General features: G+C 36.2%; 1 protein-coding gene across 1 annotated transcript in view; it reads left to right on the top strand.

Moving 5' to 3' along the window:
• Positions 1 to 26,200, top strand: part of APC (APC regulator of WNT signaling pathway) — a 134,714-nt gene that overhangs the window by 45,728 nt on the left and 62,786 nt on the right. Inside the window, exons 2-4 of the mRNA XM_052646250.1 lie at positions 17,062 to 17,146; positions 18,324 to 18,525; positions 25,234 to 25,342. Coding sequence (XP_052502210.1) covers positions 17,062 to 17,146; positions 18,324 to 18,525; positions 25,234 to 25,342 — 396 coding nt within the window. The remainder of the gene's footprint in view (positions 1 to 17,061; positions 17,147 to 18,323; positions 18,526 to 25,233; positions 25,343 to 26,200) is intronic.

Raw genomic sequence — 26,200 nt, 5'->3', positions numbered from 1 at the left:
TGAAGCTCCAATACTTTGGCCGCCTAATATGAAGACCTGACTATTTGGAAAAGACCCCGATTCTGGGAAAGATTGAAGGCAGAAGGAGAAGGGGATAGACAGAGCATGAGATGATTGGATATCATCACCGATTCAATGGACATGAGTTTGAGTAAGCTCTGGGAGTTGGTAATGGACAGGGAAGCCTGGCATGCTGCAGTCCATCGGGTCACAAAGAGTCAGACACAACTGAGCGACTGAACTGATGCATTATCAAAACGTGCTATAAAGTCATTTAGAAGCCACCCCTAAAAACATTTTTAAATAAAAGGAAGATACCTGAATGTTAAAAGTATTTACTGAAATCTAAGAGTAAGATTTTTGAATGGTGAATTATGAAATCATTCCTATTAAAATCAGGAATAAGATCACTGTTGTTAAAATATGATTTTGAAGTCAATTCAAGCTAACAAGATAAAAAGAAGTGAGGTCTAATTGTTAGGAAAGAAAAGACAAAATTGTTACTACTTATGTATTATATGATCACATGCCCAGAAAATCTACAGGGAAAGACTGTTAGAATTCATAGGATAATTGGATAAGGTGGTTCCATAAGGGGTATGTATCATATAAAATAATACCAGTACTAGCAATATTTGGTGTTTAACTCATGGCAAATCAAATAACCAAAAAGCCGGAAATCAATTTGATACAAAATGCGCAGGGCCTTTTCTTGGGGGGAAAAAAATAGAAAATTTGACCGAATTATTCCTTACTAGGTAAGATTTTTAATCTATTTCAAATTAATATAAATGTAATACAGTTACAGGTCTATGTATATATGAGAATTTAACATAGTTCAGTGAAAAAGAAATGTTTTAATTAATCTGCAATTGGTTATTTGTATGAGAGTCAATTCAGTTAAACCACTCATAGTATAAAATAAAAATTCTAAGTGAATTAAAAATCTTAATGTAAAAAGTAATTTCTGATATAAGCTAGTGAGTTAAAAATCACTTGGCGTTTATCACTTCTTTCTCTTAAGACCATTGTGAAGTGATACTTAAAAAAAAAAACAGTTGAAACAATGTGTTCTGACAGTGTCACAGAATGAAAGGGAGCCAGAGCAAGGTTGTAACCAATTTCTGGAAGAGGAATAAATCATGGAAATTAAAAATGATTACTGAAGCATAAAGTCCTTAAGACTTCCTAGGTCCCTTTTCAGGTTACTTCTTATTTAAGAAAAAAATACTAGGGAATTCTCTACTAGTCAGTGATTAGCACTTGGTGCTTTCACTGCCATGGGCCCATGTTCAGTCCCTGGTTTGAGAATTAAGATTCTGCAGACTGCATGGTGCAGCCAATAAATAAATAGTAAAATACTCATTTTGAAATTTCTCAATAGCCTTTGAAATTATGTGGGCTACCTTAAGGGGCTTGGAAACCAGAATTGTGAATTCATGTCTGGGCCAGGGATTAGCAAATTGCTACTGTTTTTGAAAATAGTGTTATTGGAACACAGTCATGTGCATTTATTTATGTATTGTCTGTGGCTGCTTTTGTGCTACAGCAAGAAAGTCAAGAAGTTGTGACAGAAATCATATCGTTTACAAAGACTTATTATCCAGCCCTTGCAGAAAATTATCCAACCTCTGTTCCAGGTAATTTTGGTGGCCATCTTGGAAATTGCCCTCACTTGGAATGGACTTTAACAGAGTCCAGCCAATGAATGTAGCCGATTACAGAATGTAAAGGACAGGAAGGGGTGGGGAAAGAATAGAGCAGATAGGAGACTGATTATCGCTATCTACCTGACTTTAGTGGAAAAGAGGAAGAGAAGTTGAATGGAGAGTAAATACCTCTATTGGTTGTTAAATAAAGAGAAAAGAATTAAAAATAGGTGAGGTGCAGAATTACTTTTTAAAATCTGACTTGTCACAGTTTCATATTTCTTGAGGTTTTTGTTTTATTTCTTCATTTTCAATTATTATCTCCTTTAAAAAAATTTCCTGTCCTAATTAGAACTTCCAGGATTATGATGTAACAGTAGAGAATCCTTATCATGCTTTGCTTTTGATTTTAAAAAGAATGCTTATAGTATTTCAGAATTAAGAATGACGTTTAATGTTGTTGGCGACTTCTGTTTCCAGCTCACTGAGTTTTTATCTTGAGTAGATAATGACGTTTTCCAAATGTTTGTTCTCTATTGAGATGATCGTATGGTTTTTCTTCTTTAATGTTTTAATGAAGTGAATGACACACATAGATGACCCAGTGCTAAACCATCTTCGAAAGCTGAGTAAACTCAGTTTGATTCTGCTATAGTTTCTTTATACTTCTGTGTTTTATTTCCTGACACTTTGTTTAGGATATTTGTGTCAGTATTCATAAGTGATATTAGCCTATGATTATCTTTTTCACAGTACCTTTGGCTTTTATATCATGACTATATTAGCCTCATAGAATGGCTTGGGGAGTACTTCCTTGATTTTTGTTCTTGGAAAAGCTTGCATAAGGTTGGAATGATACGTTTCTCAAATGTTTGGTAGAAGGTGTTTATAAAACCATTTGAATCTGGTATTTTTTTGTGTTGGACAGAGGAAAGGGGAAACATTTAACTCCTCTAGCTTTCAGTAGTTGTAGAACTATTAAGATTATCTATTTCTTCTTGAGTCAATTCCCCCCACCTTTGAATGTTGTTCACTTTATATGTTTGGTATCTTGTCTGTCTCTAACATTCAATCTTTTCAAAAAACCAACCTTTTGCTCTTTACAAAAAGGTATACAATGAAAAGGAAGGCATCTTCTCAGCAGAGCTGAGACTTCCAGAGGCAGTCAGTGTACTTTGGTGTATCCTTTCAATGACATTTTTATCTTTTTCAGTTCAGTTCAGTCGCTCAGTCGTGTCCAATTCTTTGCGACCCCATGAATTGCGGCACACCAGGCCTCCCTGTCCATCACCAACTCCCGGAGTTCACTCAGACTCATGTCCATCGAGTCAGTGATGCCATCCAGCCATCTCATCCTCTGTCGTCCCCTTCTCCTCCGGCCTCCAATCCCTCCCAGCATCAGAGTCTTTTCCAATGAGTCAACTCTCGCATGAGGTGGCCAAAGTATTAGAGTTTCAGCTTTAGTATCAGTCCTTCCAGTGAACACCCAGGACTGATCTCCTTTAGAATGGACTGGTTGGATCTCCTTACAGTCCAAGGGACTCTCAAGAGTCTTCTCCAACACCACAGTTCAAAAGCATCAATTCTTCAGTGCTCAGCCTTCTTCACAGTCCAGGTCTCACATCCATACATGACCACTGGAAAAACCATAGCCTTGACTAGACAGACCTTTATTGGCAAAGTAATGTCTCTGCTTTTGAATATGCGATCTAGGTTGCTCACAACTTTTCTTCCAAGGAGTAAGTGTCTTTTAGTTTCATGGCTTCAGTCACCATCTGCAGTGATTTTGGAGGCCAAAAAAATAAAGTCTGACACTGTTTCCACTGTTTCCCCATCTATTTCCCATGAAGTGATGGGACCAGATGCCATGATCTTCGTTTTCTGAATGTTGAGCTTTAAGCCAACTTTTTCACTCTCTCCTTTCACTTTCATCAAGAGGCTTTTTAGTTCCTCTTCACTTTCTGCCATAAGGGTGGTGTCATCTGCATATCTGAGGTTATTGATATTTCTCCCGGCAATCTTGATTCCAGCTTGTGCTTCTTCCAGCCCAGCGTTTCTCATGATGTACTCTGCATAGAAGTTAAATAAGCAGGGTGACAGTATGCAGCCTTGATGTACTCCTTTTCCTGTTTGGAACCAGTCTGTTCCATGTCCTGTTCTAACTGTTGCTTCCTGACCTGCATACAGATTTCTCAAGAGGCAGGTCAGGTGGTCTGGTTCCCATCTCTTTCAGAATTTTCCACAGTTTACTGTGATCCACACAGTCAAAGGCTTTAGCCTAGTCTATAAAGCAGAAATAGATGTTTTTCTGGAACTCTCTTGCTTTTTTGACAATCCAGCGGATGTTGGCAATTTGATCTCTGGTTCCTGTGCCTTTATCTTTTTACAACCCTTTTATTTTTTATTAAAACAGGATGAACAGTATGAGACATAGTGATCCATACTGTTTTCTCTCTTCTTTTTTTTGTTTTTACATCAACCTCATTTTTTAAATGCCAGTGTAATATCCCACTGCATGGATGTATCCTGTTTAATTAAAAGTAGTTATACTTTTATACCCAGTAAAAACCTTTCCCATTTGTTTGACATAACCTAAGAACTTGATTTATTACCCCTATTCTAGTAACAGACATAATCATTTCAGAGGTCCAACAGGCCTTCCATGTGCCTTACCCTTTCACAGATAAGTCAAAATTAAAATGTTCGTTGCTCTATAATAGCGTCCTTGAAAGAAGGTACATTCCATTTAAGTATTTTTAATTAAAAGCACAACTCTTTTCTACAATTTAAATGCCATATAATGTTCTTAAGCATTTAAATCCCTGTTTCTTTTGTAATTCACCCTAATGTGTAGTATAAGAAATTGATGCCGCTTTATGTTTGCTCATGGCTGTCCTTTTGCCCTTGCCATGTATTTAAAGTCCATCATCTTCTTTTTTTTTTTAAAGTCCATCTTCTGACATGTTTTAGAGATGCTACCTTTATTATGACTAACTTGCATATACTTCTGAAATTAAAAAAAAACATGTTCCCTTGGTTGATCTATTCATCTGCCAGTATCATAGCTTTTTAAAGCCTTTTTATTTTTAAATAGCTTTGTACTTATACAAGAGCTAGAAAAGTAAGAGAGTTCCTATGTACCCTTCAGTTAGTTTCTCCTAATGTTAACATCTTATATATCCATAGTATAATGACAAGAACTGAGAAATTAGCTTACTGATACAGTAAACTTCATACTGTTTTACTTTTAATGGGTTTGCAGCACTCATTTAATATGACGTAGGTATACTCTTGCTCTTCCCTTCATATTTTCCCTTTTTTGCTCTTTTTTTTTTCAGTTGTCTAGCTGTAGAAAACAAAATTTAAAAAAATTTATATAGTATTTATATTGGGACCATGTAAAACTAACTCAGGGAGAAATAACATCATGATGATACTGAATCTTTAGTACGCAAACAAGATATGTCTTTCCATTTGTTGAAATCTACCTTTGTGTCTCTCAGAAGTGTTCCATAGTTCTCCTCGTACATGTTTTGAACTCTTTATTCAGTTTATGCCAGTTTTTTAAATTATAGATAAGATCTTTTCTTCCATTTTATCTTTTATCTGGTTTCTCTTTGTACGTGTGAAGGAAAGATTTCTATATGTTTCATACTTCACTAAATTACCAGATTATCTTGTAGTAATATTTAGTTGATTCTTTTGGATATTCTGGTTATTTAATTGTACCCCTGCCAGTAGTATTCCTTTCTGATTTCAATCTCTGTGTTGACTGATAAAATGAGTAAGACTGGTAAAAATGGGGCTTTCCCTGACTTTAGTAATATAGTGTATCTAGTATTTCCTCATTGGGTGGTGCTGGCTTATCTGGGGCTTAAATATACTGTGTTAAAAAAGTGTGCTTTTATATCCAGTATTTTCAACAAGAATGGGCATTGAATTTTTAAAGCGTTTTTTCATCACCTTTGGCATGATAATATTTTTCTTCTGTGTAGCTCTATTAATGTGTTGAGTGATATCAATTTTACAACAATGATTTTTGTTGTAAATTTTAGATTTCCCTTCTCTTTTGGTTAGTTTTGATAAAATACACTTTCTAGTAAATTATCTGTTTCATTTAGTTTTCAAGTTTGTTTACATAGACTTGAGCAAAGTAGTCTTTTATGATTCTTTTGGTTTCTTTTTGTATTGATATTTTCTTCTTTTTTCATTACCATCTAACAGGACTGACAGCTACATCTTTTTAAAAATTCATTAAACCAGAATAAAAGCAGTTTAATTTTTTTTAAATCCCAAACTTCTTAATTTATAAGAAAGAATCTTTCAGATTTAATTTTAATTGAGTATCCCTTACCAACCTAAACTTTTCTGCCTCCTTGCATTGATTTCTTAGGATCCTTGTGAATTTGTTTCTAGTGAACATGTGGATAAAGGTCTAAATAACAGTCCTTTTGCTTTCTTCTCCCCTACCTTACTTTTAAGGGATGAGAATCTCTTTAGTGCACACCCTGACTCCCTGGTGACTCAGGAAGAATCCACCTGCAATGCAGGAGACCTGAGTTCGATCCCTGGATCAGGAATATCTCCTGAAAATGGGAATGACTCCCTTCTCCAGTATCCTTGCCTGGAGAATTCCATTGACAGAGGAGCCTGGCATGCTACAATCCAAAGAGTTGGCTCCCAAAGAGTTGGACAGGACTGAGCAACTAACCCTTTCACTTACTGAAAAGCCTGTTTTAGATCTTTGTATATTCTCAGTAATGTGAAAGATTCAGAGATTTTTCCCATTTCATCAGATAAATTTTGAGGTTTTTTTTTTTTAGTGATGCTGGGTGATTTGCATTTACGATATATTTGGTATGAAATTCTTGTGATTGTTTAAAAGGCTTTCTAAAACAAATTTATGATTTTTTAAAAATTTTGCATTAAGCAATTTTGAACTAGGTATGGCTGCAACATATTAAAAGGACACAAAGCAAAGTATTACCTCAAAACATCTTATTTTTCTCATAAAATTATATGAAAACATCCTGCTTTCTAAAGCAGAAATGACTTAAGTGTTTTGATTCTGGAAGGAGAGAAAAAAAAATGATGGGATGTTTTAATTGTCCACCTACAGGGCTGAATTCTTTTTTGTTCCAGTAAAGAGCACTTTTAGTAGTCTTTTGCTCAGTTTGCCCATCTGGCTTTTTTTGTAATTGTGTATGGTTATAACCTCTGTGTCTTAACATAATTCCAGTAATTTTCTCTGTCCCTGTATTATTACTTTTTCTCTTATTTATACTATCTTAGTGGAAAATTGCCTGTTAGGCTTTTATTTGGAATGAGGAATTTTAGGGCGTACGTTACTAAATGCTGTCAGATTCCCCCCTTTGTCAGATGATGTTTAACGTGCTGCCTCTTTGTAGAGATGCTTATTAGTGGTACGGTATAAAATAGATAGGGCGTCCCAGGTGGCTCAGTAGTAGAGAAACGGCTTGCCAATGCAGGAGACGCAGGAGACTCGGGTTCAGTCCCTGGGTCAGGAAGATACCCTGGAGGAGGAAACGACAACCCACACCAGTATTTTTGCCTGGATCATCCCATGGACAGAGGAGCCTGGTGGGCTGCTGTCCATGGAGTTGCAAAGAGTCAGACACAGCTGAGCATGCATGTACGCAAAACAGATAAGTGATCCCACTTGTGAATTTCTCCTTTGTTTCTGATACACCTTCTCAGTCCTTTTTCAAAAGAGTTCACCTCTTGTCCATTGGTCAGGGGACGGAGGCTTATAACAGTAGATTAACATTAGGTCTTACTAAGGAAGTTACGTTTCAAGTGTATTTTCGTGATATAACTTACACAGAACTTTTATTTTTAGACCATTCTTTTGTTTCTCAATTCTAATAATATCCCTGTAAAGTATATTAAAAAGGTAGTGAAGGTCCATTTTACAAATGGTGAAATAAATTAAAATTCAGGGACAAAGGTAAAGGCATGACCAGGACTGAAATTAAGACCCATATCTCCAAATCCAAGTCCAGTGCTCATTCTTTTCAGTCGTGAAGGTTTTTGAGGGTGCTCTCCACCACCCAGGGCTCTCTTTCCTCCTCAGTTGACAGTGGGTGGCACCAGATTTATCGTCCCTAGCTGTTGGAGAACAGACGAGACCTGTGTCACTTGATTTCCCTTGTTAGGGAATCCCTTCCAGTTGCTGAACCACAATATTGTCATGACTAGCCAGTGTTGTAATTTGTCTGCCTTATTTCATATAGTGGATTTTTAGTGCAGAAACAGTTTTTTAATGTCCAGATCTGTTAAGTATTGCTTGAGTACAAACTTTGTTATACTTTTTAACTCTTAGAGATAGGTAGAATTTTATTTATTCCATAGAAATTAAACTACAAAGAGGATCTGGGTCTTTGGAACTTCGTTAGTCTGAACATAACTTCTAGCATTCTCTAATTCTTCAGGCCAAGGACCTCTTATTACCTGACTATCCTCTATATCTTTCTTTTCTCTCCTCTTCTTTCATGGTAATGTAATTAATAGCCAGGCTCTGCTTCACTTCTCTTTGACAGTCTCTACTCCTAAAATCATCCGTTTTCTTCAAGTGTCTTTCAGCCTCAACGTGAGCACAGTGGGTCCCGTGATACGTATGCCATAGCGTGGCCTGTTACATTCATCCTTTTGGATAAATGTAATAGAATTTTATGTTAGCAATTATTATCATCTTTCTTTCCAAAAGATTTGACGTCTCAATCCAATCCTCTCCCTTGTGTCTGTTTTGTTAAATGACCGCCTTTTTAATGAGGCCTTCTTGGAACTTCGTATTTCCCCATGGATAATGTTTAAGACTAGCCTTTTATCAAATGAAAAGTGGTAGACTGCAGTGCTTAATCTCATTAATCCATTTGGGCTATGAAATTGTGTGACTGTTGGACAAAATCCAGAAATAAATTAATATGACCAATATAAATATATTTCTTACCAATAACTGCATTGCCTAAGTCTTGTCTGTAAGACCATTTAAAATATCTCTGAAACCTCGAAAAAATTCTAACCTGATAGAAATCCTACCCATCTGTAAAAAGGCAGGTGTTTTTCAGACACTACTGAAGTTCTCTTCTGTTTTAAATCTTATTTGTCTTTAGTTAAAACCCCAGTATTTCATCTTCTCAGAAAGGTGCTGCCACCCGCACAGTGTTGTTTTGAGACTGAAACTGCTGCGTTAACACAGCTTTTATTAAATGTCTCCGAGGTTTTGTTTCTTTATCCCTTTCTTTGTAACAAGCAGCCACTCTATTTTTCAGTAGTGAATTTCAAAATCCTTTTTAACCTTATAGGTCCAGGGGTAGCCAAGGATGGCTGCAGCTTCATATGATCAGTTGTTAAAGCAAGTTGAGGCCCTGAAGATGGAGAACTCAAATCTTCGACAAGAGCTAGAAGATAATTCCAATCATCTTACAAAACTGGAAACTGAGGCATCTAATATGAAGGTATCAAGACTGTGACTTTAAATTGTAGTGTATCCGTTTTTATTCCATGTTTCTTCCTGTAAACTTGGGGTTAGACACTTCACTTACTTAGAAGTGTATTTTTTAAGTTAAGCAGTAATTTGTAAACTCTTTCTTGCAAAAGTTAACATTGATATTTTCAGTCCAAATGTTTTTAATTCATCCAGCAAATCATATAAAGAAAATGATTATAAAACCACAGTGACTAAGTAGTTAGTCCTTAGTTATTTTTAAGCTTAAAAATGAGAGACCAACTTTACCATCGCTATAGTGAGGCTGGGGGTCCTGTGTGATTCTAGCCTTGCAACTGTAGGATTAATCGTAAGGATTAAAACAGATTGTAGTCACATCCCCAACCCCCTCAGATCCTGTCATCACTGAAGTGCTGCAGTGACAGACCATCAAGAAATTTGGGGTGACCTAGCGAGAAGAGTCCTGAAGTGAAGATTTGTACCTGATTCTGTTTCTGGTTTTGCCATAAACTGAGCTACAGACTGTAGGGTGCCCTTCCAGAATTAAATTGCTTTATTTGAAAAGTAGCCGTTGCACTAACAGATGATGTCCAGGACACCTTCCAGCCCTAAAATTGGTTTGCTACATAGCATTGAAAAGCTGTGATAACCTCCATGAAAAGTTATAAAATACTCAGTGTGCACTGGGAAAATATGTTCTTATTTCAAAATAATTGCAGTTAAAACTTTAACCGTTTTAATTTCCAGTTAGGCAGATTTTCCTTTCACTGAATTTAATAGAACCGGAGGTCATCAACAAGCTGTTACCCCCTTCTCTTTAAAAAAGAAATCCTTCTTGCTACATGTGTTTTCTGCGCCTTGGCTATTTTACCATCCGGGTTTCTGACCCTCTTCTTCCTGTCTGCTCACTCCTCTTACTCCCTATTCATTTATTATTCTCTTCTATTTCTTTTTCCATGCATTTTGAGGTCTCTCTTATTCTTCAGGCTTCTGTGCACTAACTGAACTATTGAGCTGTTCCTCTTTTACCCTTTTATTCAGTATCATAGCAGTTTAGCCTTTTACTCATATGAACCTTCCTTTCTTTTTCTCTCTTTCTCCCTTTCTTTCTCTTCTATCCATAAATCTTTTCTACTCTGTTGCCTATTTCTGTGGCAGTAACAATGACAGATCTCCAAGATACCTATCTCAAGTCCTTCATAAAGAAATATTTTTTTCTATAGACTATAAAGAAACATTTTTTTCTCACCACAAACCATGAAAACAGCTGAATCAATTATCTACTAGGTTAAAAAAGAGTAGTTTGGTATTTTAACACTAATCAACATAATGTATCTAAAATTATTGTACATGACATGTGGTTTTAAAAGTTTAAAGATAGAAAATTTAAACTTCCCAGCGGGACTAATCGCTTATCTGCTTCAGAAGTATATTTTGTAGAGAATTCTTCCTAGCACACCTGTCTGAATGTCTCTTGTGCAGAATTCTGAGTCCCCTTTTAAAGTTTTTTCTTTTTTTTAACTAGAGCAAATAGAAACTTCATTTTGATGAAACATTTTAGCATACCTTTAGACCCATCTCCATGGATGGGAATGCTGAAGTGTGGAATGTCTCTTAGAGTAACAATATAAGTCAGGTCCTTAAATTTCTGCAATGAAATACCAGGTTGACCTCTTAGCAATGGGGTGTAATATACATCATGAATATTAGTATTTAAGATATGTCTGAATTCAACCATGAATTGATTACTGCTCAGTGAGTGTTTTTACAGACATCCTTGCAAAGCCATCCACATATTTCTTGAGGATTTAGTGTATGGTATCATAGCAGTTATGCCCTTATACTGAAATTATTTATGTATCTCTCCTTTCAAGAAGGTTTTTGAAAAAAAAGAAGCAGCGGCTTTATGGTATTAACAGGAAATACCATGCTCTGTTTATTTTGTCTTAAAATATTGATGTGTGAAAAGACACTTGGAAACATTGAAATTTACTACATTGGATTAAAGTTAATCTGAAACAATGGTTATTTCTCAAAAAAATCACTTTTTAGACTTTGTAATACATCATATGATCTTGTATTATGTTTACTCATCATTCGTATGTAATCCTGTGGACAGCAAGATGTGACTCTTCCAGCTAGATTAATTTCGGGATTTCTGAAATTTATACAGTAGTACCATCTAGTGGCAAAAGAGAATAGTGCTTTGCTGTTGATTACATGTCATTGATAGTATAAAAATATTCTGTGTGACAGTCAGGGAAATATGTGTACAGTAGTTAAGGAAATGTGAGCATTGACTGTATTTGAGAATATTAAGAAAATGTTTATTTTTTAGGTCTAATGATGGCATTGTGGTTGTGTTTAGAAAGAATCCCTTTTTAAATATACATGTAGAATTTTTGTAGAGAAAAAGCAGTATGATGACTGAGATTTGTTTTTCAAATAAATTTGGGTTGAGAGGGAATGGAGGAAGTGGTTATAAGTATAGGTAAAAGAAGCCCATGAATTGGTAATTATTGAACTAACGTGAGGATACATAGGAGTTCATTACATTATTCTCATACATATACGTTTATGTATATACTTGATGCTTCTGTAATTAAACTACAGATTTTGTGGGATTTAGAATAAGAATGCAGCAATTGTAGCTAAACTTCAGGGAAATTATATTCTATACTTTTTACTCCAGGGCAGGAAGTCAATGTGATTTACGTTGAAATACTGAATATCACAGCATGATAAATATGGTGAAAAGTTAAGTTAGCTGCACAGTCGTGTCTGCCTCTGCGATTCCTTGGACTGCAGCCTGTCGCGCTTCTCTGTCCATGGAATTCTCCAGGCAGGAGTACTGGATTGGTTGACATTTCCTTCCCAAAAATATGGTGAGGTATGAAGCATTTAAATTGAAAGATGGCATGGTGTAGAAAAATATATCTAGGTAACATTTTAACCAACTGTTTATATCTCTTGTATTTTAGTAAAAGGAAGTATTTATAAATTGTTTTTTAACTGTAAAACCATGTACATGGAAAGTATCTTATTTTCAGAGTGTAAGAAAAAAAAATGAGAAGTAAAAATTCAAATTGGCATAGTTCATAATTTATTTTGAAGATTTAATTACCAGGTATACTTTTATCTAGTAATAAAAATATCAGTAACTATGACATAGCAAGAAAAACAGAAGTGGGTCAAGTTGAAACGCCCTGGAAATGACACAGTTAGTCAGTGATATTTTCTGTTCACTTATATGACCACAGTAATTTGTCTGTACTAATTAATTCTCTCATGGTTTTAAAATCTTAACATGTTTTTAAAATAATGTTTGATTATATGATTTTTAAAAACCAGACTTCCAGAATTAATAAATACAAATGAGTATTTTCTCCTTTAAAATTACATATTAATTTTAAAAACTGTCATTTCTCAAAACATTCTTTTGAAATATTTTGTTTGGAATTGCTTTGTAGTTGTGTAGCATTTTCTTTTAAAAACCTTTTTGAAATTCAGGACTTCTTTTTAGGCTGTTCTCAGTATGTAGCCCCAAGCAATTAATCAGCCCTACCGCAGCAACACTGATAAAACAAAAAAAAGAAAACACTGGATAAAAACAAAAGCCATTCTTTTAAAGACATTGGAGAACTGTGAAATCACCAAGGACTGTATCAACTAAAATTCCTAAGAGGAAAGAGCCCTTTCTAGATGAGCTGGGATCACAAGTAATTTTATTCCCGGGGTATTTGCTGATTCTGGGGACAGACTGATACTTAATCATTGGCACAGGCATCAAGACTCCACTGGAGGAAGGAAACTGGACAAACACGCGGGCATATGTGAAGTATTGACGTTTAGAAGAGCTCCAAGTGTATGACTAGTTTCTCACGTTTTCTCCAAATACATGGGACGTTCGCTGAGTCTTGTTGAGGGGAAGATGCTGGGGTGGACTAGGAAGCGGAATATTAGGAGGAATGTCCTGCTAAAGGAACGCTTTCACACAGCAGGTCTCCTCATTCTGAATTTAAGAGAAGAGATACATTCAGAGAACTCAGCAAACCAAATCAGATGTGAAAGGGAAAGTCACCCAGTCGTGTCCAACCCTTTGCGTCCCCATGGACTACACAGTCCACGGAATTCTCCAGGCCAGAATCCTGGAGTGGGTAGCCTTTCCCTTCTCCAGAGGATCTTCCCAACCCAGGGATCGAACCCAGGTCTCCCGCATTGCAGGCAAATTCTTTACCAGCTGAGCTATTAGGAAATCCCATATGAATTTCACTTAAGCTGCATCTGCAACCCATTTTCAGTTATTGGTTGAGGGAAATCAGACCCCAGTGGTGGAAAGGGCAGACTCTGTAAGGGAAACTCTAACCTCAGTCTTCCTTGTTCTTGTATACATAATGACTGGCATACAGTTAAAAACACAAGAAATACAAAGAGATAGGAAAATGACTGATAACCAACAGAGCAAACAGGTAATAGAAGCAAATCCCAAGATGATCCACATACTGTAAGCAAGAGTCAAGGATTTCAACATAATTATTTTAAATGTTTTGAAAAAAAATGATGTATTAAATGGATAAAGAGTCAGAAAATCTCAACAGAGAATTGGAATCTATAATTAGGAAGAATCAAACTTAAACCTTGCTGGTAGGAGTATAAAATAGCACAAACACTTTGAAAAGCCATTCAGCAGTTTCTTTTAATCACTGTGACTAAGCATTTAAACCTCCAGATATATATTCGAGAGAAGTGAGTGCATGTGTCCACCTGGAGATAAGTGTAGGAATGTACATAGTAGCATTCTTCGTAATAGCTTCCAACCTGGCAACAGCCCAAATGCCCATCGAAAGGATAAGGGATGTATCAGTGGAGATGTAGTCTTACAGTGGACAACTGCGCAGTATTCAACAACTGATACATACAGTAGCATGGATGAGTGTCATAGAGACTTTGGTGAGCACAAAACACAAGACACAAAAGACTGTATACTGTGTGATTTCATTTATATGCAATTCACAAGCATGCCAACTAACTGATAACAAAAATCAGAGTACTGGTTACTTCTGGAGAATGAACATTGGTTGGTAAGGGGCAAAAGGGAACCTTCTGAGATACTGGAAATGTTCTGTGTCTTCCCTGGGTGGCGATTACATGGATACTTGGATTATGTAAGAAAATAAGATTGGTATGCTTTTCATATGTATGTTCTATCTCAGTAAAACAGAAAAGAAATGAGCTTAATTTTTATAATGGAATAGACACGATCTGTTCACAAGGAAGTAGTAATGTAGTCAGGCTGGATGGTGTCATCGTGAGACAGTAACTGGATCTATAAATTAACTGCATTTTTTTGAGATTCATAACTCAGAATTTACAAGAATAATTTAAGAGAACACATTCAAATAAGGAGCTTTTCAAGATAGCTGCTTTGAAAATTTAATTTTTTTGACTTTAAATTTCAATAATTTTATTTACTTTATGGTTATTACTTTTACCAATAGACTTCTAGCCATATGCACAGAAACTTAAAACTTACAAGGTATGTATATTCACTCTTTTTAAAATTTAGGAAATACAGACAAAAAGAGATCAAACTCACCGATTTAAAAAAAATTTTTTTAATGTTGGTAGGTGATGGACAGGGAGGCCCGGTGTGTTGCAATTCATGGGGTCGCAAAGAGTCGGACACAGCTGAGTGACTGAACTGAACTGAACTGAACCTTTGATAATGTGTATATTTTTCTCTCTGTGCATTTTATGCAGGCATGCATTCAATGGGATCATATTTTGCAGTGAGCTTTTTAATTTAATACAGCCATCTTTTCATGTCATTAAGTATTTGATAGTATTTTCGTAGTTGTATAATATTCTGTTGTTTGGCTAATGCCATAAATTTATTTAATCCTTTATTGTTGAACATGCAGATTTACATGGCCTTTTCATTTCTCTTGTTGGTGTTATTTTAATTTTTCCTTATTTTTAATATGTTTTTTAAAAACCAGTAATGTGCCGTTAATTTTCAAAAATGAAGTATATGTCCTATGACATGCCAGGGATTTCTTTTAATTGTTGCTTTTGAATTCTTAAATGCTTGTACTTTTTCTGAAAACAATATTTGTTTTGGTAATATCTGTTGTTTTAAAATGAGAAAACCAAAAACAAAAATTGCTTGAAATCCCAACTTGTATAGAATACTCACTTGTTAACACCTGATGATAGACTCTAGAGATGGATTGTGTATAAAGACAGACCTGATCAGAGCTGTGCTTTAAAAGTTTTATTAATCTGTTAGTTCTGTGCAAGGTAGGACCATTTAAGAGATTATTTCAGTAGTTTTGGTGGGGTCAACAGCCAGGATAGTGACATAAGAATAGAAAAGAGACGGCTGATAAGAGATATTGGGCCTAGAATACAGAACTGATAACTGATGAGGGAGATGAAAGAGGCGAGGCTGAAGATTTGAGCCTAAAGGGAAAAGAAGGCTACTGCTATTTAACTGAACAGATATAAGGCAAGGAACAGGATTTAATGGCACAGGGTGATAGCTTGGACGTTTACAGATACAGTGCATATCATCCAGACACACTGAATGTAAGGCATCTATCAGTCATTCTGGGAAAATGAGTCTGAAGTTGTGAGGTTAGGATTAGAAACATATCATTGATAGTTCCTTGAGAAAGGTAATTGTTGAATTAGAAGACTAGGGATAATAAGAAATAAGATTAAAAGATCATTGAATTGCAAGCAGCAGTGGATGGAAGGAGACTCAGGATCCTGAAAACTGCAGGTAGCCTCCAGTGGTAATTCTCGAACTTTATGGAAGAGAATTGTGTCCTGATGTTTATAGTAATCTACATTCATTCAAGAAAGACATCCTTGTGCAAATTTATTTCCTATCTTGCAGTTGTGATACACTGACATAATTTCTGACTGTAAATAACAGTCACCTCCACGTTCCCACATCTACTTATCTAAGCCTTTTAACTTTCAACATGGTCTTTGTTTGAAGGTCAGATCATTAAGGTCACAGGCTATTTCTTATTGTTAACATAGAAATTCTTAATGCTTCTAATGTGACTGTCAAGGTAAACCACTGACATAGTCTTTACTATATTTACTCTAATTGACAGGTTTCCTTTTCAGTCTATTTATGGATCCTTTTTTACGTAGAGGAACACTGCCCATAGCTGTAGGATTGTAACTGTTCAAATACATTGTTTTGCATTTGAAATCCTACTTGGCCAGCAGAGATTTTGCTATGAACTAGAATGGGATGCCTCAGAATATGTAGCATGTAAAAATACGTATAAATTATTGTTAAGGAACATACAGAAAAACTAGTAGGAAGTGAAAGTTTTCAATGTTCTCCGACAAAAATTTGTAAAGAGAAGGCTTTAGATGGGAGAGGAAGTAATGGATCAAAAGTTGGGAGACAGCAGACAGCCACTTAACTGTCTGCTGAATATAAATCAGTGCGCTAGTAGAATGTATGTACATTTACGCTTGGTATTCATTGGGGTGTTAAATAACACAGCATAATGTGTTAATTTGCTGTCTTTCATGGCCATGTTGGTACAAGCTTAGTTTTTGTGTCTTCAGGAAGTCTTTGAGTCTCAGTTGCTCTGTCTGAAAAATGAGAGTAATCCACCTTGTTATGTTATTTCAGAAGTTACAGATATACATCTTAACTATTCTGTGTATACTGTATGGAGATGACTTGTAATCACCATTATCATAAAGTATCACTGTTGTCATTGGGCTGTAATTTATTATTTATAATTAGTAATAGATAATATATGTAAAGTACTTTGCATTTTATATGTTTTCAGATAGATCTGAAATAACTTTTTTCGCCCAGCAGACCTTAATGCCAAGAAACTTAAAATCATATCTTCAAAAAGTTATTTAGAATTTTGTCATATTGAGATACTGTGTTCTTTTTTACAGGAAGTACTTAAACAACTACAAGGAAGTATTGAAGATGAAGCTATGGCTTCTTCTGGACAGATTGATTTATTAGAGCGTCTTAAAGGTAAATTTAAAAAAAATGTTTTAAAGTAAATTTTTTAAGCTCCAGTTGTCAACTTTAGGTGTATATATCCAGATAATGCTTCTCTTGATTAGAATGCTGGTTTTGGATTTTCTTAGCCTCATGCATTAGGATGTGATTTTTAAAGTACAAGTATGTGAAAAGTCTATTTGCTTGTCATTTTTCCAGTTAAAACATTCAACCGCCTCTAAATAAACTATTTCAGATGCCTTTCCTGACAATTTTCAGCTCTTTCTAAAACGCATTGCTCTTCTGCCAGTCATTAAGTAGGTCTTTATTAAGCTTTATGCTATAGACTGGACCCATTGCTTCATTTGAAGGAGTCAGTGCCTTTCTTTGTTCCATTCAGAAGAGAAGTGCTTTATCTTTGTGCATACACACACACATATATATACACACTCACACAGATTTTAAGCCATTTTTAATAGAATTTTGAAAGAATGTCTTTCTTGTTTTATTACTTAAAAATTCAAATGTCAAATCAGCTAGTTTTAATTGTAGTTGAAGGTGGGCAGAGAAATTACCTTTGGATCCCCAAGTATATTATTACCTACTAGGAATCTAAGAAAGGACATTCTGTCTAATTTTTCTTTAACATGCTTTTTTTCCACCGGATTAATTCAAGCTATCTTGGAGGGAAAGTTTAGCTATTCTATTCCTAAATAATTGTTCAGTCACTCATATACATTTGTGGCTTTCTCTGATAGAAATCTAAAGTTGCAGGACTCTAAACCAAAAGGTGAACACTTTTTTTTATTAATGACCCATATTTGTGTATATTGCAAAAGGTCACCACCACAAGTGTACCCTTTTATAGGTGCTTTGGTCTGGGTTTTTTTCAGGACGTTTCGTTTATAGAACCAGTAGTCAGTGAATTTCTCTGAGCATCAGCATTTGTGATAAGGATTCCCTCTGTCCCTGTATAGATCTGCTGCTCAATAACTGCCATAATTTAGTACTCACGCATACTTTATGTGATATATATATAATGTATTTATTTATATATATATATATATATACACACACACAATGGTTTAACATTTGAGGGTTGAAATGTGAACCTAAGGTTTCATTATTAAAAGGTAATATAATTATATTAGCAATATTTTAGATCACTTACAGCAGTTGTTTTATAAAAACTTGTCTGTATTTTATTTAGAACTTAACTTAGATAGCAGTAATTTCCCTGGAGTGAAACTACGGTCCAAAATGTCCCTCCGTTCTTACGGAAGCCGAGAAGGATCTGTATCTAGTCGCTCAGGAGAGTGCAGTCCCGTTCCTATGGGTTCATTTCCAAGAAGAGGGTTTGTAAATGGAAGCAGAGAAAATACCGGTTATTTAGAAGAACTTGAAAAAGAGAGGTAACTTTTCTTCATTAAGTAGTAAACTTTTATGCTCCTATTTTTGCTAGATTTTGTCATTTTGTGACAATACAAAACAGGAATTATGAAGCGTGTGTGGTGGGTGATCATAAGCAGCACTTAGAGAGCATGTTCCATTTACTGTCTCAAAGCGGTGTATTACTGATTGTCCTTCCATCTAAAGATGTGAAGGAGGCAGTTTCTTGGGATTCTAATGCTCAAATGCTCTGTACATTGAATAATGTACAAATAGTATACATAATCACAATGGCTAAAATATGTAACTTAGTTTTGATTGACTTTTCTGTTATCTTTTCAAATGAATTAAATAGCTACCAGATTCAGTATAAGCTTGACTGGTTTCCATTATTAAACAAATGAAACAATTTATCAGTTTTGGTTTCTTAAAATAATGTTGCTTGACACAGAATCAATTCTTGTTTCTAAGAACTAGTATCTTAATTCTTTTCTTCTTGAACTTAAAATCATCTCACTGCAAGTATCAGAATATATAGTTACCAAGAACTTTGTCAAGTATTTTTGTACCTCCTATAAGATTATAAATTCCTTTATGCATGATTGATACCATATTATATTTATATTCCTAAAAGTTCTATTAGACTTTCAAGAAATACTCAAAATTTATAAATGTTAATTTGCATAAATGTACAAATGTATAAATTCTCTGGGACCTTGGTCAAGTCTTTAAATTTTTGTGTCATTTCCTTCTGTAAAATAGGAATATGGTTCTACCTTGTGGAGTTGTGAACAATGGATATTAACATATGGAAAATACCCAGCATATCTCATTGAGAGGCAAAACACCTTTTACTACTTTCTCTCTGGTTTTAGATGTGACCATCTCTAAAAATAACAATAATCATGGACCAGAAATAGTGCTAAGCTTTCTTTAATCTCTTGAGTTTAAATGAATCTCTGTTTCATATCTTGAACCAGCACTATTTCTGAGAGTCTAGGAAACACTGTCCTGAAAAATCAGAAGCTAACTGGAGTGTACATTCTTTCACCACTTTGTCCCCTTTGAGCTGTTAAGAGGCATGTGAGCGTGCCAGTTTTCCTAGGAACTTACTTTGCTTTATGTGACAAAGGCCTGATTTTATTCACAGAGTGTGTGTGTGTGTGTGTGTGTGTGTGTGTGTGTGTAGTTCTCAATATCTTGTGTCCTCCTGGTTCTCACCATTGTTTGAAGGTAAATTTAGCCCTTGTTTATGTGGCAAAATCTGTATTTTGCTGTCGTACTTGATTGATAGTTTGAATAGGTCTAGGATTTATTTTCTTCAACTTTTGAAAATTCTGTTATTTCTTTGATGATTTTACCCCCTCTGTTTTTCTACTCTTTCTTTCTAGACATCCCTTAAGTCATAGAAACTATCTCTTATCTTTTTTTCTTGTTCTCTGTATTACCTATAGATACAGTAAGTTTAAGTGAGGTAAGTGTTAGAAAATAGTCAAGCCAGAACTCAAGCCCAGATCCATACCCTTTTTTTTTTCTTAATTTATATTTGTTTTTGACTGTGTTGGGTATTCCTTGCTGCACAGGTGCTTTGTCTAGTTGGAGAGAATGGGGGCTTGTTCTGCCACACGAGCTGTAGGGAGCACAGGCTTCAGTAGTTGTGACGCGTGGGCTTAGTTACCTCTGGGCATGTGGGATCTTCCAGAACCAGCAGTCAAACCCGTGTCCCTGCATTGGCAGGAGGATTCTTAACCACTCTACCACCAGGGAAGCTCCATGACCTTTTTGAACCTGTTTTCCAGTTAAAATATGTTGTGAGGATGAAATTAGATATTTTTTAAAAACTGCTTAGCACTCTATGTCTGAAACACTCAAATAGTTATTGTCACATTAGCCATTAATACTTCTTAACAAGTATTTAAATGCCTGATACATGTGCCATGTTCTTCTAGATGATCCTGAGTTAGCTAGAGGACTAAGAAGACATGAAATTTATGTCAGGTCAGTTTATTTATCTTCCTTGGTTCTTGTCTCATCGCAATAAAAATCTGGAGCAATGGACCAAAAGGTGTAGAACATCAGACAAGTTACAGCTCAGTTCAGCTCAAGCAGACAGATCTTTTCTTAGTAAGATACTCCCAAAGGAGCCCTCCTCATCTTTCCTGTTGGTCCCTCTTGGCTACCCTTTTATGTGTCCAGCCTCCTCCTTTTGGTTGTGCCTGATACAGAGTAGGGCTTGTACCCACCACCAATCAACGAGAGGGATGCAAATGGTCATACACTCAAGGCCAGTTGACAATTTCAAGTTATATAACAGCAGGCTGTGTTGTTATGCCTTACCATATGTCTTCCCCTAATTCCATCTTATAATTAGATGAATTCGATATTAAAATTAGATGAATTAGGTATTCATCTAATCGACATCCACATCTACATCTGTGGTGTTGGAGAAGACTCCTGAGAGCCCCTTGGACTGCAAGAGATCCACCCAGTCCATTCGAAAGGAGATCAGCCTTGGGATTTCTTTGGAAGGAATGATGCTAAAGCTGAAACTCCAGTACTTTGGCCACCTCATGCGAAGAGTTGACTCATTGGAAAAGACTCTGATGCTGGGAGGGATTGGGGGCAGGAGGAGAAGGGGACGACAGAGGATGAGATGGCTGGATGGCTGGATGGACTCAATGGACATGAGTCTGAGTGAACTCCAGGAGTTGGTGATGGACAGGGAGGCCTGGGGTGCTGCGATTCATGGGGTCGCAGAGAGTCAGACACAACTGAGTGACTGAACTGAACTGAGAATATTCATGAGCCGTTAATAGTCTCCTAACTGCCTAAGGTTACTTGGAGAAGCCCCTGTGGTTGTTTTGTATCCACTCTGTGCTGAGGGCCGCCTGCAGTAGTTGAAAAGTCTCTGGTTATTTTGTAACATCTGTGAGCTCTCATGGGTGTGTCTGGGATGTTCAGAGATCAGCTTGCATCCCTTTCAGCCAGGCTTCCCCTTGTTCCTAACTTCCTACGTAACATTTACATTTTAAAGAAGACTGTTGACAGTCACTAAACAAGCCTTCAATCTGCTAAATGAAAAAGACCCGCCCGAGCCAGTGCCTTGTTTCAGTTTTGAGCCTTAAATACTGTGGTGCGAGTCATAAGATAACTCCTGTCAGTTAACCGCTTGTGACCATGTTGGCTCTTGACTTTGGCTTCCCAAGCAAGAGCATTTTGCCAGAGTTCAGTCTTAAACTTGATAGCAACAACTTGGCCCTATTCTCCTTAACATTGTTCTCATTCCAATACCATCGCTAAAATTAGCTTATTCATTTGAGGATGTTTAGCACCCAGATCTTGATTAAATAAGCCAATTTATTGAAGAGTAATCAGAAAAAGCAAGAGAGTTCTAGAAAAACATCTCTTTCTGCTTTGTTGACTATACCAAAACCTTTGACTATGTGGATCACAATAAACTGTGGAAAATTCTGAAAGAGATGGGAATAGACCACCTGACCTGCCTCTTGAGAAACCTATATGCAGGTCAGGAAGCAACAGTTAGAACTGGACATGGAACAACAGACTGGTTCCAAACAGGAAAAGGAGTACATCAGGGCTGTATATTGTCACCCTGCTTATTTTAACTTATATGCAGAGTACATCATGAGAAACGTTGGGCTGAAAGAAGCACAAGGTGGAATCAAGATTGCCAGGAGAAATATCAATAACCTCAGATATGCAGATGACACCACCCTTATGGCAGAAAGTGAAGAGGAACTAAAAAGCCTCTTGATGAAAGTGAAAGAGGAGAGTGAAAAAGTTGGCTTAAAGCTCAACATTCAGAAAACTAAGATCATGGCATCTGGTCCCATCACTTCATGGGAAATAGATGGGGAAACAGTGTCAGACTTTATTTTCTTGGGCTCCAACATCACTGCAGATGGTGACTGCAGCCATGAAATTAAAAGACGCTTACTCCTTGAAAGGAAAGTTATGAGCAACCTAGATAGCATATTCAAAAGCAGAGACATTACTTTGCCAACAAAGGTCCGTTTAGTCAAAGCTATGGTTTTTGCAGTGGTCATGTATGGATGTGAGAGTTGGACTGTGAAAAAAACTGAGCGCCGAAGAATTGATGCTTTTGAAGTGTGGTGTTGGAGAAGACTCTTGAGAGTCCCTTCGGCTGCACGGAGATCCATCCAGTCCACCCTAAAGGGGATCAGTCGTGGGTATTCATTGGAAGGACTGATGCTGAAGCTGAAACTCCAGTACTTTGGCCACCTCACGCGAAGAGTTGACTCATTGGAAAGAGCTGACTCTCTCATGCTGGGAGGGATTGGGGGCAGGAGGAGAAGGGGACGACAGAGGATGAGATGGCTGGATGGCCTCACTGGCTCGATGCACATGAGTTTGGGTGAACTCCGGGAGTTGGTGATAGACAGGGAGGCCTGGCGTGCTGCGATTCATGGGGTCGCAAAGAGTTGGACACGACTGAGTCAGAAGAAATAGCATCTCCCTCTATCCCTTGTTTCCTTGCCTTAGTCCTGGTAGATCCTGCAGGTGCTCACCAGGGATCATTAAAAAACAGGGTCAGATCTCATTTTTTTGCTAGTTGTAATACCCAGCCTGTGAAAGGGTTTCAGGATTTCTGCACTGCTTTCTCCTGCTCCTGTTGTCAAAAATGGAAGGGAGAGGGCAAGCTTCTCATTGTTCAGCACCTCTGCCTCAGGTTGGTACATCATAACCAGGAGCTGGCTTCTTCCCATGAATTCCTTCCCATGAGGTTGCCACAGCAGAAAGTGAAGGCTTATTTCTTATTTTTCAAGTTGCTTCTCAGTAAAGAAAGGAAAGTTTAGCAACAGTAAAACTTTCCACATACATGCATACATACTCATCAAGAAAATATAATCAAATAGAATTTTAAAGTATTAATAACAGAGTCAGAGTGGGGAATGACTTGGTAAGAGCAAAGCCCAGAAGCTGTAGTAAAAAAAATATCCTCATATTCAAGTGATTAACTGAGAAAATACATTTATAACTGACAGAGTACTATCATTCTTAACGCAGAAGAGGTCCTGTAAATAAGAAAAAGCCACAGAGAAGGAAATAAAAATGGATTTTAAACTTGGAAAAATGTTTCCCCTTACCCATACTAAAAGAAATCAAATTAAAACCTTAGGAATAGGAAATTCCCTTTTGGTCCAGTAGTTAGGACTCTGCACTTCTAATGCCGTGAGCTGGGGTTCCATCTGTGGTCTGGAAACTAAGATCCCACAAGCTGTATAGCGTGGCCAGAAACAAGGAAGTCCATAATGATATACCATTTTTTAAACCCTAGAAATGTAAAAGGATCTTAAAAGTTTGATAAAGCATTTAGATTGTCAAAGGTGGCAGAAGCATAAATTGGTACAATATCTAGTAAGGACAGTAAGTTAAAAATTTAGATATCCTAGGAATTTGTCATCTATACATGCTTGCATATTTGTACAATGAAGTTACATATAAGGATATATGTATAATAGCAAAAGATTAGAAAGACCCTAAATGGAAAAAAAAAAAAAGACCCTAAATGCCCTCTAACATAGAACCAGTTATTGTTTATTCTTGTATGGATTCATAAATATCTTTGCAGCTAGCAGAAAAACACATAGGACCTCTTTATATTCTGATACAAGAATGATCTGCAAGATAGACTTTTAAGTGGTAAAAAGTTATGACAACACAGATAATAATATGCTATTATTTATGTTTTAAAATGTACGTGTACATATACACACATATATTCTTTCATTTTTATAGAATGTCTCTGGAAATAAATACAAGAATAATAGCGGTCGCTTAGGGAAAGAGTCACACAAAAGAACATAGATCATATACTTCTTGTGAAAGTGAAGCCGCTCAGTCGTGTCCGACTCTTTGCGATCCCATGGACTGGAGTCTACCAGGCTTCTCTGTCCATGGGATTTTCCAGGCAAGAGTACTGGAGTGGGGTGCCATTTCCTTCTCCAGGGCATCTTCCCAACACAGGGATTGAACCCAGGTCTCCCACATTGCAGGCAGACGCTTTACCCTCTGAGCCATGCAGGATCTTTAATACTATTGTACCTACTGATTTTTTCCTCTTAACACTTTATTTTGCATTATGTTTATATTGATCAGATACAGAGTATTGATATAGATTGTTATTGAGGACATCATTGATTGGGTTGTCAGAAATTATGTAACAAGTTCATCTTCAGATTCCAAGCCTAAGAAAATGCTTCTCTCCCTCAGAACAACCTCCTCTTATACACAGTGATAATATATTTCTTATTTCAACCAGGAAGAAGCTGAAAGCTACGTGCAGTAGTTCCCTATACTCCAGATTTATTTTTTGCATAATTACTGCTTTTCTTTGCTCCTTTATTATACTTTTTATTCTTAGATCTGAGTTTTATTAAATCTGTACTTTTTACTGTATACCAACATCGAATTCTTAGGCTGTAAATAAATGTGAAGAAAGCATTTGGTTGAAATGTAAATATTCTAGTAAGAATGGTTGCCATCTTATTTAGCTGAAAAAGTTTAAAACTTTTAATATTCAAATTTTAATGACTATAAGTCCCACCTTCAGAAATCTCAAATTAGTAAAATTCTTACTTATTCATTATATTACTTTAAATAGAAAACATTACATTTATAGCTTATAAGAGTTGCTGTTATGTGCTCTGTATTAACATTGTGTAAACTTAACTTTTTTTGAAAAACAGATCATTGCTTCTTGCTGACCTTGACAAAGAAGAAAAAGAAAAAGACTGGTATTATGCTCAACTTCAGAATCTCACTAAGAGAATAGATAGCCTTCCTTTAACTGAAAATGTAAGTAACTTGACAAAATAACATTTTTATATCTGAAAGTATATCTAAGTTTATAACTGTAATATGCTTTATCCAACTTCAACATAAATACATAGTCAGTGAATTTTGTATATAAAGATGATACAACTAAAAGATTCAGGATTCAATTAGGTTTTTTATTAGATGTGTTGAATTACCAAAGATACTCTGTAGAAATGTTTATCACCATCTGTCTGTTTTTTGAACTATATTACAGGACTCATGGCAGATGGTTTTTGCAATGAAAGTATCTTTGAGATAACTTGAGTCCTGTTCTAGTTATTGTAAATGACAGTAGCTGTTCGCACAGACGTTAGGGCTTTTTGCAAGCACTAAAAGTTGTTTGTTTTGCTAATGTAACTATGTAAAAAATAACTTAATTCTGTCAGCCTCTCCCTCCCTACCCAACCTCTCCAAGTTAACTGTTCTATTCATGGGATGACACGTATAAGAACATTTCTGAAATACATTAATAATTTTAAATAAGACTTTAACTGTCACCCATAAATTTTAAAACAATTTAATAGGCCAATTAAAATTAATCTTCCACTCTTAGCTTAGATCTTTCATTTTCTAATAAAGTTTTGAGAGGACATAATAAAACAAAAAGTACAACAAAGGAAAAACCTTTTCCAAAACACACAGTTAATCAGTCTCCTGCGTGGGCATTGTCTGGCGGGAGCTAGAACTAGTGCTCAGCCTCGTGAGCACAAACTTATCCAGGTTTGTGAGAGGGAAGGAATCTCCCTTCCTGACAATGTCCTTAACATCCTTCTGGGGGCTCAGGAGACACCACAAATGAAGGAACAGTTCATAGAGAGTGTTGACGTGTGAGGGTTA

This window comes from Budorcas taxicolor, chromosome 10, assembly GCF_023091745.1.
Source record: "Budorcas taxicolor isolate Tak-1 chromosome 10, Takin1.1, whole genome shotgun sequence".
Lineage (NCBI taxonomy): Eukaryota > Metazoa > Chordata > Mammalia > Artiodactyla > Bovidae > Budorcas > Budorcas taxicolor.
This window is presented reverse-complemented; position numbering and strand designations above follow the sequence as displayed.